Below are 14670 nucleotides of genomic sequence, written 5' to 3'. Positions count from 1 at the left end.
TCTAGTAGACAAATGGCGGTTGCCAGAGGTAGATCTCATGGCTTCCCATCTGAACAACAAAGTGCCCGCATTCGGGTCAAGGATCCCGAAGCGATCTTTGTGGACGCCTTGTCGGTGAAATTGGACTTTCATCTGGCCTATCTGTTTCCTCCGATCACCCTGTTACCCAGGGTGGTGAGGAAAATAAATCAAGCAATGGGAGCCGTGATTCTAATAGCTCTGGCTTGGCCTAGAAGACATTGGTACATAGGTCTGCAGAGGATGTCGATGGATGCTCCAGTTCTGCTCCCTCAACGTCCAGATCTACTGATGCAGGGTCCTTGTTATCACAGGCATCTGGATCGACTGTCTTTGACGACGTTGCTGTTAAAACCTCTATCCTGACGTCAAGAGGATTCTCACAACAGGTAATTCAAACTATGCTCAGTGCAAGGAAACCCTCCTCAGCTCGTATTTATCACCGAATATGGCAAGCCTATTTTCATTGGTGCAGTGAAAGAAGTATGGACCCAAAATCTTTCAAAGTATCTAGGGTCTTAGATTTCCTTCAGGCAGGAATGGATAAGGGTTTGAAGGTGGCTTCGTTGAGAGTGCAAGTATCAGCATTGACTGTATGGTTTCAAAAGAAAATTGCCAATTTACAGGATGTGCATACTTTTTTCCAGGGAATGCTGCACATTCAACCGCCTTTTGTTCCTCCTGCAGTGCCTTGGGATTTAAGTCTGATCCTCAAAGTCCTTCAAGTTGCTCCGTTTGAACCACTTAATAAAGTTGATCTTAAATGGTTGACCGCTAAAGTTCTCTTTCTGCTGACTATGGCATCAACTAGAAGAGTATCAGATTTAGGAGCTCTGTCATGTAAATCTCCTTTTCTGATTTTTTTTATCCAGATAAAGCAGTTCTCAGAACTAGGTCTGGTTATCTTCCTAAGGTGGTATCTAAATTTTACCTTAACGAAGAAATTATAGTCCCGGCTTTTCAGGTATCGGGACTTTCTTCAGGAGAAGCGTCACTGGACATAGTCCGTTCATTAAGAATCTACGTGGATCGTACCAGTGCCATCAGAAAGACAGATTCTCTCTACATTCTCTACGGATTTCACAAGAGGGTATGGCCTGCTACTAAACAGACGCTAGCAAGATGGCTTCGAATGACGATTTTAGAAGCATACTCTCGAGCTGATCTCCCTGATTCCGGCTAATGTCTCTGCTCACTCTACGAGTAAGGTAGGTCCTTCATGGGCAGCACAACATGGTGCTTCAGCAGAACAGATATGTAAGGCAGCCACATGGTCTTCCATTAACACATTCATTAGACATTATGCCTAGGATACTTTTGCCTCTCATGACGCTGAATTTGGGCGTAAGGTTCTCCTGTCTAATCAGGAGCGTCCCCACCACTAAAAATTGTTTTGGGAAATCCCATTGTTATGCTGTGGATAACCTGTGGACCCTGCCGGAGAAATATATGTTATGATAAGAACTTACCGTTGATAAGGGTATTTCTCCTATGTCCACAGGTTCCACAAGGATCCCACCCTGACGCACCTGATTTATACTCGCTAAACTCTTCCCTCTTACATGGAAGGGTGTGCATGTGTGTTCTTCTCGCCTGAATAGGGTTCTGCATAATGCTCCTGCCTAAATGCTTTGGAATCTAACTGATTTGCCTGAGCCAGTGGGCGGGGATATATGGATGGGCCCGTTGCATCCTGGGAGGACTGAAAGCTTGTGATCGTTTGGTACAAATCCGCTGTCGCACCGTCATATCCCATTGTTATCCCGTGGAACCTGTGGACATAGGAGAAATACTGGTATCAACGGTAAATTCTCACCATAACGTGTGTGTATATACATGAAATTAGTCTTTACCCTCTTTTAACAGCTACTGACCTTGCTTCAAATTTTAACTTAAGATGTCTTTAACTCTGTCTTCTGTTGGCAGAATGTGACAAATTCTGGCAGATACAAGGGTCACAAGATGCAAATACAACGTCAGAACAGTTGGTTAGGAGACGTTTTGGATTGGCAAGATATTGCTTCGTTTGTTCAGGAGAACATTGCAACATTTCTCTCGGCAAGACATATTCACTATTTATTTTGTGTTTTAAATATTCAGTAATGTTTCTATTGTTTTTTTTTTGTTTTTTTTTTAAAGTTCAACAATACATGGACCTGTATTGTGTGAGATTGCCAAATATTATGGGGGACATTTACTAAAGTGGGATATTTTTAGAACTAGTGATGTTGCCCATAGCAACCAATCAGATTATATCTATTATCTGCTAGAAGCAGCTAGATAAATGGTAAGTAGAATCTGATTGGTTGCCATGGGCAACATCACTAGTTCTAAAAATCTCCCACCTTAGTAAATTTCCCCCTATGTTTATACCTGTGGTTCATAATGTACAGTGGTCATTTCAATAAATGAATCCTGATCTAATCATACAACTTTCAGATAATTAAAATTGTATGGCTGTCATTTGACACCTATTTAAGTGAGGGTATTACAGGTTGAGTATCCCATATCCAAATATTCAGAAATACGGAATATTCCGAAATACGGAATTTTTTGAGTGAGAGTGAGATAGTGAAACCTTTGTTTTCTGATGACTCAATGTACACAAACTTTGTTTAATACACAAAGTTATTAAAAATATTGTATTAAATGACCTTCAGGCTGTGTGTATAAGGTGTATATGAAACATAAATTAATTGTGTGAATGTAGACACACTTTGCTTAATGCACAAAGTTATTAAAAATATTGGATAAAATGACCTTCAGGCTGTGTGTATAAGGTGTATATGAAACATAAATGCATTCTGTGCTTACACTTAGGTCCCATCGCCATGATATCTCATTATGGTATGAAATTATTCCAAACTACGGAAAAATCCGATATCCAAAATACCTCTGGTCCCAAGCATTTTGGATAAGGGATACTCAACCTGTAAATGTTTATATTTGTATCTGCTTTTTTTGTGTATGTACAGTAACACCACTATAACTGGCAAGACCTAATTAATGTTAAGCCTGGTACACACTATGCTGATCACTCGGCAGATCAGATCAACGATCTGATCTCAGTGAGTGATTATCTGATCACTATTTCTAGCTCAGTGTTTATGTTCATAATGGATTGGGAGGTCGGGCATCTTAAATTATAAACTGCTCATAAGATGCGACCTCCCGATCCCAGAAGTGTTTTAAACTGTTTATTAGCTAATGGTTCTGCATGCACACTTATACAATTATCAGGCAATATTGCCTAACTGGCCCAATAATTGGATAGGTATGTTCCTAGCTTTACACTGCAGTCCTTGGGATCAAAGTTTGTGAAGCGCAGAACCTACAGTAAGTAACTAAATTTACTGTTCCAGAGGTCAACAGTAGTGTGTAGGCTGACAAGGCTCAATGTAAGAGTTTGAGGAGCAATGAGACAAAAATTAGTTGTGTTTTGCATGTTATACAGTGTTTCTTAATTGAATTCTTGATTGGCTGTAATATTGCCAGAAAGTAATGCAGATTAATAATATTTCTCTGACATCCTAGTGGATACTGGGAACTCCGTAAGGACCATGGGGAATAGCGGCTCCGCAGGAGACTGGGCACAACTAAAAGAAAGCTTTTAGACTACCTGGTGTGCACTGGCTCCTCCCACTATGACCCTCCTCCAGACCTCAGTTAGAATCTTGTGCCCGGCCGAGCTGGATGCACACTAGGGGCTCTCCTGAGCTCCTAGAAAGAAAGTATATTTTAGGTTTTTTATTTTACAGTGAGATCTGCTGGCAACAGACTCACTGCAGCGAGGGACTAAGGGGAGAAGAAGCGAACCTACCTGCTTGCAGCTAGCTTGGGCTTCTTAGGCTACTGGACACCATTAGCTCCAGAGGGATCGACCGCAGGACCCGTCCTTGGTGTTCGTTCCCGGAGCCGCGCCGCCGCCCCCCTTACAGAGCCAGAAGCATGAAGATGGTCCGGAAAATCGGCGGCAGAAGACTTCAGTCTTCACCAAGGTAGCGCACAGCACTGCAGCTGTGCGCCATTGCTCCTCATGTACACCTCACACTCCGGTCACTCATGGGTGCAGGGCGCTGGGGGGGGCGCCCTGATGGCAATATTACACACCTTGGCTGGCAAATCTACACCATATATAGTCCCAGAGGCTATATAGGTGTAAATTAATACCCCTGCCAGAGTTTCAAAAACGCGGGAGAAGTCAGCCGAAAAAGGGGCGGGGCTATCTCCCTCAGCACACTGGCGCCATTTCTCCCTCACAGCTCCGCTGGAAGGAAGCTCCCTGGCTCTCCCCTGCAGTCTACACTACAGAAGGCTAAAAAAGAGAGAGTGGGGGCACTAAATTTAGGCGCAGTATAACTATATAGCAGCTATAAGGGGATATAATTCAGTTAGTCCCTGTATTATATAGCGCTCTGGTGTGTGCTGGCATACTCTCTCTCTGTCTCCCCAAAGGGCTTTGTGGGGTCCTGTCCTCTGTCAGAGCATTCCCTGTGTGTGTGCGGTGTGTCGGTACGGCTGTGTCGACATGTTTGATGAGGAGGCTTATGTGGAGGCGGAGCAGATGCCTATAAATGTGATGTCACCCCCTGCGGGGAGGACACCTGAGTGGATGGACTTATGGAAGGAATTACGTGAAAGTGTTGACTCCTTACATAAAAAATTTGCTGACATGCCAAATGCGGGACAGCCGGCTTCTCAGCTCGTGCCTGCCCAGGCGTCTCAAAGGCCATCAGGGGCTCTAAAACGCCCGCTACCTTAGATGGCAGACACAGATGTCGACACGGATACTGATACCAGTGTCGACGACGAAGAGACTAATATAATGTCCAATAGGGCCACTCGTTACATGATTGAGGCAATGAAAAATGTATTACACATTTCTGATATTACCCCAGGTACCAAAAAAAAGGGTATTATGTTTGGGGAGAAAAACTACCAGTGGTTTTTCCCCCGTCTGAAGAATTAAATGAAGTGTGTGAAGAAGCGTGGGCTTTTCCCGATAAAAAATTGGTAATTTCTAAAAAGTTACTAATGGCGTACCCTTTCCCGCCAGAGGATAGGTCACGTTGGGAGACACCCCCTAGGGTGGATAAAGCGCTCACACGCTTGTCAAGGAAGGTGGCACTACCGTCTCCGGATACGGCCGCCCTAAAGGAGCCTGCTGATAGAAAGCAGGAAGCGATCCTGAAGTCTATATATACACACTCAGGCATTATACTGAGACCAGCTATTGCTTCAGCTTGGATGTGCAGTGCTACAGCTGCGTGGTCAGACTCCCTGTCGGAAAATATTGACACCCTAGACAGGGACACTATATTGCTAACCATAGTGCATATTAAAGACTCAGTCTTATACATGAGAAATGCACAGAGGGATATCTGCCGGCTGGCATCTAAAATAAGTGCAATGTCCATTTCTGCCAGGAGAGGCTTATGGACTCGGCAGTGGACAGGGGATGCAGATTCTAAAAGGCACATGGAAGTTTTGCCTTATAAGGGTGAGGAATTATTCGGGGATGGTCTCTCAGACCTAGTTTCCACAGCAACAGCTGGGAAGTCAGCATTTTTGCCCCATGTTCCCTCACAGCCTAAGAAAGCGCTGTATTATCAGGTACAGTCCTTTCGGCCCCAGAAAAGCAGGAGGGGTAAAGGCGGGTCCTTTCTGCCCAGAGGCAGAGGTAGGGGGAAAAAGCTGCAACACACAGCCGGTACCCAGGAACAAAAGTCCTCCCCCGCTTCCTCCAAGTCCGCCGCATGACGGTGGGGCTCCACAGGCGGAGCCAGGTACGGTGGGGGGCCGCCTCAAAAATTTCAGCGATCAGTGGGCTCGCTCACAGGTGGATCCCTGGATCCTTCAAGTAGTATCTCAGGGGTACAAGCTGGAATTCGAGGCGTCTTCCCCCCGCCGTTTCCTCAAATCTGCCTTGCCGACAACCCCCTCAGGCAGGGAGGCTGTGCTAGAGGCAATTCACAAGCTGTATTCCCAGCAGGTGATAGTCAAGGTGCCCCTACTCCAACAAGGACGGGGTTACTATTCCAGTACCCAAACCGGACGGTTCGGTGAGACCCATTTTTAATTTGAAATCCTTGAACACATATATAAAAAAATTCAAGTTCAAGATGGAATCGCTCAGGGCGGTTATTGCAAGCCTGGACGAGGGGGATTGCATGGTATCCCTGGACATCAAGGATGCTTACCTGCATGTCCCCATTTACCATCCTCACCAGGAGTACCTCAGATTTGTGGTACAGGATTGTCATTACCAATTCCAGACGCTGCCGTTTGGGCTGTCCACGGCACCGAGGGTGTTTACCAAGGTAATGGCCGAAATGATGATACTCCTTCGAAAAAAGGGAGTTTTAATTATCCCGTACTTGGACGATCTCCTGATAAAGGCGAGGTCCAAGTAGCAGTTGTTGGTCAGGGTAGCACTATCTCGGGAAGTGCTACAACAGCACGGTTGGATTCTAAACATTCCAAAGTCACAGCTGGTTCCTACGACACGTCTACTGTTCCTGGGGATGATTCTGGACACAGACCAGAAAAAAGTGTTTCTCCCGGAGGAGAAAGCCAAGGAGCTGTCATCTCTAGTCAGAGACCTCCTGAAGCCAACACAGGTATCGGTGCATCACTGCACGCGAGTCCTGGGAAAAATGGTAGCTTCCTACGAAGCAATCCCATTCGGCAGGTTCCATGCAAGAAATTTTCAGTGGGACCTGTTAGACAAGTGGTCCGGATCGCATCTTCAGATGCATCGGCTGATAACCCTGTCTCCAAGGACCAGGGTATCTCTGCTGTGGTGGCTGCAGAGTGCTCATCTTCAAGAGGGCCGCAGGTTCGGCATACAGGACTGGGTCCTGGTGACCACGGATGCCAGCCTTCGAGGCTGGGGGGCAGTCACACAGGGAAGAAACTTCCAAGGACTTTGGTCAAGTCAGGAGACTTCCCTACACATAAATATTCTGGAACTGAGGGCCATTTACAGTGCCCTAAGTCAGGCAAGGCCCCTTCTTCAAAACCAGCCGGTACTGATCCAATCAGACAACATCACGGCAGTCGCCCATGTAAACCGACAGGGCGGCACAAGAAGCAGGATGGCGATGGCAGAAGCCACAAGGATTCTCCGATGGGCGAAAAATCACGTGTTAGCACTGTCAGCAGTGTTCATCCCGGGAGTGGACAACTGGGAAGCAGACTTCCTCAGCAGACACGACCTACTCCCGGGAGAGTGGGGACTTCATCCAGAAGTCTTCCAACTGATTGTAAACCGTTGGGAAAGGCCACAGGTGGACATGATGGCGTCCCGCCTAAACAAAAAGCTAGAGAGATATTGCGCCAGGTCAAGGGACCCTCAGGCAATAGCTGTGGACGCTCTAGTGACACCGTGGGTGTACCAGTCTGTTTATGTGTTCCCTCCTCTGCCTCTCATACCAAGGGTACTGAGAATAATAAGAAGACGAGGAGTAAGAACGATACTCGTGGTTCCGGATTGGCCAAGAAGAGCTTGGTACCCAGAACTTCAAGAAATGATATCAGAGGACCCATGGCCTCTACCCCTCAGACAGGATCTGCTACAGCAGGGGCCCTGTCTGTTCCAAGACTTACCGCGGCTGCGTTTGACGGCATGGCGGTTGAACACCGGATCCTTAAGGAAAAGGGCATTCCGGAGGAAGTCATTCCTACGCTGATTAAAGCCAGGAAAGAAGTAACCGCAAACCATTATCACCGTATTTGGCGAAAATATGTTGCGTGGTGTGAGTCCAGGAAGGCCCCAACAGAGGAATTTCAGCTGGGTCATTTTCTGCACTTCCTACAGTCAGGAGTGACTATGGGCCTAAAATTGGGTTCCATTAAGGTCCAGATTTCGGCTCTGTCGATTTTCTTCCAGAAAGAACTGGCTTCACTGCCTGAAGTTCAGACATTTGTGAAGGGAGTGCTGCATATTCAGCCCCCTTTTGTGCCTCCAGTGGCACCTTGGGATCTCAACGTGGTGTTGAGTTTCCTAAAATCACATTGGTTTGAGCTACTTAAAACCGTGGATCTAAAATATCTCACGTGGAAAGTGGTCATGTTATTGGCCTTGACTTCGGCCAGGCGTGTGTCAGAATTGGCGGCTTTGTCATGTAAAAGCCCTTATCTGATTTTCCATATGGATAGGGCAGAATTGAGGACTCGTCCCCAGTTTCTCCCTAAGGTGGTATCAGCTTTTCACTTGAACCAACCTATTGTAGTGCCTGCGGCTACTAGGGACTTGGAGGATTCAAAGTTACTGGACGTAGTCAGGGCCTTGAAAATTTATGTTTCCAGGACGGCTGGAGTCAGGAAAACTGACTCGCTTTTTATCCTGTATGCACCCAACAAGCTGGGTGCTCCTGCTTCTAAGCAGACTATTGCTCGCTGGATTTGTAGCACAATTCAGCTGGCGCATTCTGCGGCTGGACTGCCGCATCCTAAATCTGTAAAAGCCCATTCCACAAGGAAGGTGGGCTCTTCTTGGGCGGCTGCCCGAGGGGTTTCGGCTTTACAACTTTGCCGAGCTGCTACTTGGTCAGGGTCAAACACGTTTGCAAAATTCTACAAATTTGACACCCTGGCTGAGGAGGACCTTGAGTTCTCTCATTCGGTGCTGCAGAGTCATCCGCACTCTCCCGCCCGTTTGGGAGCTTTGGTATAATCCCGATGGTCCTTACGGAGTTCCCAGTATCCACTAGGATGTCAGAGAAAATAAGATTTTACTCACCGGTAAATCTATTTCTCGTAGTCCGTAGTGGATGCTGGGCGCCCATCCCAAGTGCGGATTGTCTGCAATACTTGTATATAGTTATTGCCTAACTAAAGGGTTATTGTTGTGAGCCATCTGCCAACCGCAGAGAAGATCATCGGGGCCGACCTTCCCTCAGTCCAGGACCTGTACTTGTCCAGAGCTAAAAAGCGGGCAATGAAGATAGTAAAAGACCAGCTACACCCCGGCCACAGCATGTTTAACTTGCTTCCTTCAGGCAGGCGTTACAGGGCTGTCCCCGCCAGATCCACCAGAAGCCTCAAAAGTTTCTTTCCCCAAGCTGTCCGCCTGCTGAACTCCTGAACATTGACTGACTAGACGTACATGTGACTCACTTGTGTCCCTACGGTAAACCTATCTGTGTAACTTTACTTGCCCCCCCCCACACACACACACACCTGCTTACCTGTTACCTACTTGGCTGTTGTATAGCAGACCGAAGACAAATTCCTAGTATACGTAAGTATACCTGGCCAATAAAGCTGATTCTGATTCTGTTGAGAGGCTCAGTTATAGTTCATACTGTTAACTGGGTATAGTATCACGAGTTATACGGTGTGATTGGTGTGGCTGGTATGAGTCTTACCCGGGATTCAAAATCCTTCCTTATTGTGTCAGCTCTTCCGGGCACAGTATCCTAACTGAGGTCTGGAGGAGGGTCATAGTGGGAGGAGCCAGTGCACACCAGGTAGTCTAAAAGCTTTCTTTTAGTTGTGCCCAGTCTCCTGCGGAGCCGCTATTCCCCATGGTCCTTACGGAGTTCCCAGCATCCACTACGGACTACGAGAAATAGATTTACCGGTGAGTAAAATCTTATTATTTGCTTACCTTTATTGAGTGTTATCAAGAACTGCTTCAGAAAGGATGGTCCATTCTGCTCATGTGTGGAACGTGCCTTGCAACATCACCTGTAGTTCCCCTCTGCGGCTGCCTTATTGGTAGACAGCAGCGTTGAGGGGGGAAGGCCTGCGTTCCTGGGAATGGGGGCATGTCATCTCTATTTTCTGGGGAGACCCAAGGGTCTGTGGGGGGATTTCAAATGTTATCACACCCCCAATCTCCCATCTAAAGTAACTGGAGATCGCAGGGCGATATTCAAACACTGATCGCGGCCATTACCCTCGGGTTTAGGCACACAAAGCATCTAAACCCAACTAAAGGAATGGGCATGAGCGTGAAAAGACCTGTTTGTGCGCCCAAAGAGTCTCTCTACACGCATTTCAACTTGCTAGGGGTAGCAGGCTGAAATGAACTTGCCTCGCCTGTCAGCAGCAACGATTGAATAGCTGCCGCCAGGCTTTCGATGGGGGGGGGGGAGACGCACTTAAATCCGGCCCTGTGTGTTTTTGGTTTGACAGAAAAACATAAACATAATATTATACAGTTTTTTAAAATAATACGTTTTGATTGAGCCAATGTTCACTCTAATAGTGATTTCTTGTCCTATTTCTGTAAGATATTGGAGTCTCTGTGGATTGTGATGAGTCATAATTTGAGTTTACTTTTTACTACTGTGACAACCCTCTTTACGGTCATCGTCTATAGTGGCACGGCGCTTCTAAATTTTGTGTTATCATTGGTACGTATTATAATTTTGTGCAGTCTATAGTTTTTGTCTAATCTAAATCTTTCTGTTTTGATATAATCCTTGATCAAATGGAAAATAGGACTTACCTTGTGGACTAGAACTCATGTGCTCTAATTCAGAATAATTTACGAAACTATTCGAATTAACAGATGTAGATGTACAGAAAATCTAGCATTCTTAGGAGCATATTCAATTGTTTGAAAAGTCAGTTGGGTAGACAGGAAAAAACAGATACCCATCCGACTTTTCAAACATTTGAATTTCCCCCTTAGGGCGAGATTCAAATGTTATCGCCCCCTATCTCCCGTCTAATGTGACGGGAGATTGCAGGGAGCGATATACAAGTGTCCTCCTTTTCTGCGCTGTTCGCGCCCATAGCAGTGGGGTTTAGCCGCGTAAAACTGCTAACCCTACTAAACTATTGGGCGCCACGCAAAAAGTCGCATTTGGGCATCCAAACTGGTCACTTGTCATGCATTTCAGCTCGCCACCCCCAGGGGGCAGCAAGCTGAAATGCTGATATCGCATCGGCCGGCAGCTACATTTGAATGGCTGCTGGCGGGAGCGATTGCTGGCAATAATAATTTTATTTATATATCACTCTTTCTCCAATAGGGCTCAAGGGCCCAAATGTATTAAGCTTTAACAAGAGATAAAATGAAGACGGATAGAGTGATAAGTGACCAGCCAAGCAGCTCCTAACTGTCAATTTTCAAACACAGCCTGTGACATGGCAGTTAGGGAGCTGATTGGCTGGTCATTTATCACTATTTATCCATCTCCACTTTATATCTTTAGAATGTAAGCTCTCACGGGTAGGGCCCTCTTCCCTCATGTGCTTATCCTTCTCTTACTTTAATAATCTTCAACTGCATCAACTCCAGCAGTCTTCTGCCACCTGATACTTATTCCAGTGCCATCTGCTGATGTAGCTATCTTTATTTACCCTGTATTGTCCTATATTGTCTTCAACTGTAAGTTGCTGTATTCCTGTTTTGATTATTTGTTTATGTACTCTGTAATTGGGCGCTGCGGAACCCTTGTGGCGCCATATAAATAAAAGACAATAATATCTTCTTAAAGCTGAATACATTTTAGCCAAAGTTCTCAACAGTTTGAATGAACATAATACAGTACAGAAAAGTTTTTCATAAAAAAATAATAATAAACAGAGAGCATGACTTAGGAGTAGCAGTAACTGAGTGCACTACTATTTCAGTTACGTTTATAGACTATTGCAGAAATCCATGCTGACTGACAGCTCACCAGTGCGAAATGTATTGAAACATTTTCTTTTTGTGTGTGTTAGCTCTAGACTATGCTATTTGGAAACTGTAAAGTGTATGCTGCAAATCCAATGACTGAACAGTGAGGAGAATGTCTTTATAAGATATAGAGCATTAAACAGTTATTATTAAATGTTATGTGTCCTAGGTTATTTTCCTGACGACATTGTTCTACCTCCTGAGCTCCAGTGATGAGTACTACAAACCAGTAAAATGGGTTATAAGTCTCACACCACTCTCTCAGCCTGGCCCATCTTCCAATATAATTGGACAGTCGGTAGAAGAAGCCATAAGGTAAACTAGACGCTCTGTTATTTTCTTAGGATTATTAAATAGAGGCAAAATAACAACTGTTTTATAACATGCTTTTCATGTACATGACACTTTGTATAAAACATGACTGGATGATGTTGTTAACATAGGTTTTTACAATGCTACAAGTACTGTATACATGATAGCTGATAAAGTAGCTGGGCCTGATCAGCATTAGTGTTTCTTTGCATCAGTTGCAGAGTTCTGTGGGAGCACTCATTACTGTAAGTGCAGGATATTTTTCAGACACTCTGTGTTGGAATATATCTGGTACTATTGCAAATTACTTAAGGAAATGCAATTGGTAAAAAAGTTACCAATAACGACATACCTATGTTCGCTAAAAATACTTTTATCCAGGATGGGGCTGTACAATTTATTTGATATGTGACACTTGTTTGTCTGTGTGGGACTGAGCCTGAATACGAAGCACAACAGATCTTGGCGTAGTAAAAAAACTGCATACGCTGCGTTGTACCACTTCGTATACAGATTCACACCCAGCTGCACAGAGATATACAAGCGTTGTAAATCAAATGAATCAGCACAGTCTGCTTGGGCATTCTAGTCACATCGTATTTCGATTATGACACATTTTTGAGTAAAAAGACAGAAGGTGCTAGCAGAGTCACACAGATCTGGTGCACAACGGGCTGTTTAATGTGACTGCAGCATTAATGTATGTAATGTAATAATGTACATATAATGACATGTGTAACTAAACATTGCCAATGTCTGCTGCAAAGGTCCTCAATAAATCTCCTGATATCCCTGCCCTATGTATAGGGGACTTTAACAATGAATGTTCTTGACCTCTCTGCCTGTGGCACTCCTCCTGTTATGGGTGGACGCTTTGTAGTACTTTTGTCTTAGATGGACCTGGTGGATGACTGATGGATGAGACATCCTGGGGTAAAGCAATTTTCTTGCTTTCTGCAGCGGGGTACACTGGTATTCAACAGGGAATAACATTGGGGTGTAGAGTTGGATCTTGATCCGAGGCACCAACAGGCTAAAAGCTTTGACTGTTCCCAGGATGCATAGCGCTGCCTCCTCTATATCCCCGCCTCCAGGCACTGGAGCTCAGTTTGTAAGTTGGTGCCTACAGTGCAGACAGCTAACAGGGAGGGCTGCGCTAGGCAGCCCTGGAAAGAGCTTTTTTTTTTGAAGAAAGAAAACTTCAAGGGCCGCAGCACAGGCACGGGCTCTCCTGGATCGCGTGGCCGCATCATCGGGAGGAGTTAAGGGGGTCCCTCAGGAGATGGACCGTGCCGCTGGCGTGGACACTGTGGCCGTGCAGGGACCCCACTATATCCACCAGGGCAAGGGGCACAGTTTGGATTTATAAAAAATCTGCTTAATATAGGCCCCGCAGTACCTGGTGGTGAAGTCCAGCAAAGGGGATAAGGCTCTGACCTGTAGCCCCTCCCCCAGCCCCAGGTGCCATCTACAGCAGATGTTCCCGCTCTGGAGCTGCATCTCTCTCTTTCCCTCACTCCCTGTCAGCGTTTGGGCGCCATTACACAGAGCTGCGCTGATCCTGGGACTGCTGGGCAATGTCTCCTCTGTAAAGCTGCCTGCCTTATCAGCGCTGTGCATTTACCGGACACTTAAGTATTGGACATGTCGTTCAGACAGTGTTAGTTACGAACAAGTGCATAACTACAGGGATATTTAGTACAAGTATCCTGTGATATACATCCAGTATTTACTGTGTATTGTTATATCTGTATATATACATAGCTTTACTTAGTATTGCTTGTCCAGTGCAGTTTTATTGTTTGTAATAATTTCTGCATTGTACATGTAACTGTGTGTGCCAATAGCTACTGTGTGGTTCCTATTCCGTGTATCTCACTCATCTTGCTATACCTATATTCTGTACCCTGAGGGGGGCTAAGCGCATCAGGGTCCTATAGTGTTTCACAGGATATACTACTTTGGTATTTTTCTCTGTGTATTTCAGTCACCATATACCACTTAAATCCTCTGTTTGTGCTCTGCATTTGCAGTTACACTTCACAGTGGGTTTTCGTCACATACTGTACTTTGTCTGGCTATATTGTACTGTTATGCCCTAAGGCTACATTTCCAAATAATGTCTGTTACACAGGGCGAGAGATCCGTGGCTGAGTCTGCGTCATGCAGTGCTGACGCCACAGATTTATCTGAGTAAAATATTCCAGCTGAGGGTCCAGGTACCAGGGATTCTATACCCCTCAGTCTGCAGCATCGGTGGCACACCAAGACCCACCTTGGGCTGCTTTTTCTAATCTACTGACTACGCTATTAATGAGACTTGCGCCCCCTGTGGGACCTCCTGTGTCTTTGCAGCCACATACAGTATTGTCACTGCAGTTAATCCGCCATGGGCAGATAATCTGTCCACTCAGTTACAGCAATTAAATCAGTCTTTGTTTAAACTAAAACCTAACCCTCGCCCTCCTAGGACTAAGGGGTCATCTAAGCGGGCCATTACTTCCTCGCAATCCATGCATGTTTTGGAAACTTAATACGATGAAGATGGCGTATATACTGACCTCTCAGACACTGATGCCAATGCTTCTGATGAAGAATCTATTACACAGGATGTTCCTGACATCTGATTCTTCAGATTGATGATGATTCTGAACCTCCAGATACGTCTAAGAAACCCGATAAGTTCAAGCGTCAGAAGGTAA

At 45.5% G+C, this 14670-nt stretch overlaps 1 protein-coding gene across 6 annotated transcripts in view; it reads left to right on the top strand.

Annotated features, from left to right (window-relative positions):
• The window catches only part of TMEM245 (transmembrane protein 245), an 879931-nt gene that overhangs the window by 616028 nt on the left and 249233 nt on the right, over nucleotides 1–14670 (top strand). For all 6 annotated transcript variants that reach the window (XM_063922719.1, XM_063922723.1, XM_063922720.1 and 3 more), the window contains 3 exons: nucleotides 1945–2076; nucleotides 10260–10382; nucleotides 11826–11971. In XM_063922719.1, coding sequence (XP_063778789.1) covers nucleotides 1945–2076; nucleotides 10260–10382; nucleotides 11826–11971 — 401 coding nt within the window. The remainder of the gene's footprint in view (nucleotides 1–1944; nucleotides 2077–10259; nucleotides 10383–11825; nucleotides 11972–14670) is intronic.

Source organism: Pseudophryne corroboree, chromosome 5, assembly GCF_028390025.1.
Source record: "Pseudophryne corroboree isolate aPseCor3 chromosome 5, aPseCor3.hap2, whole genome shotgun sequence".
NCBI classification, from domain to species: domain Eukaryota; kingdom Metazoa; phylum Chordata; class Amphibia; order Anura; family Myobatrachidae; genus Pseudophryne; species Pseudophryne corroboree.
Note: the sequence above shows the minus strand (reverse complement) of the source record. Positions and strands in the feature narration are given on the sequence as shown.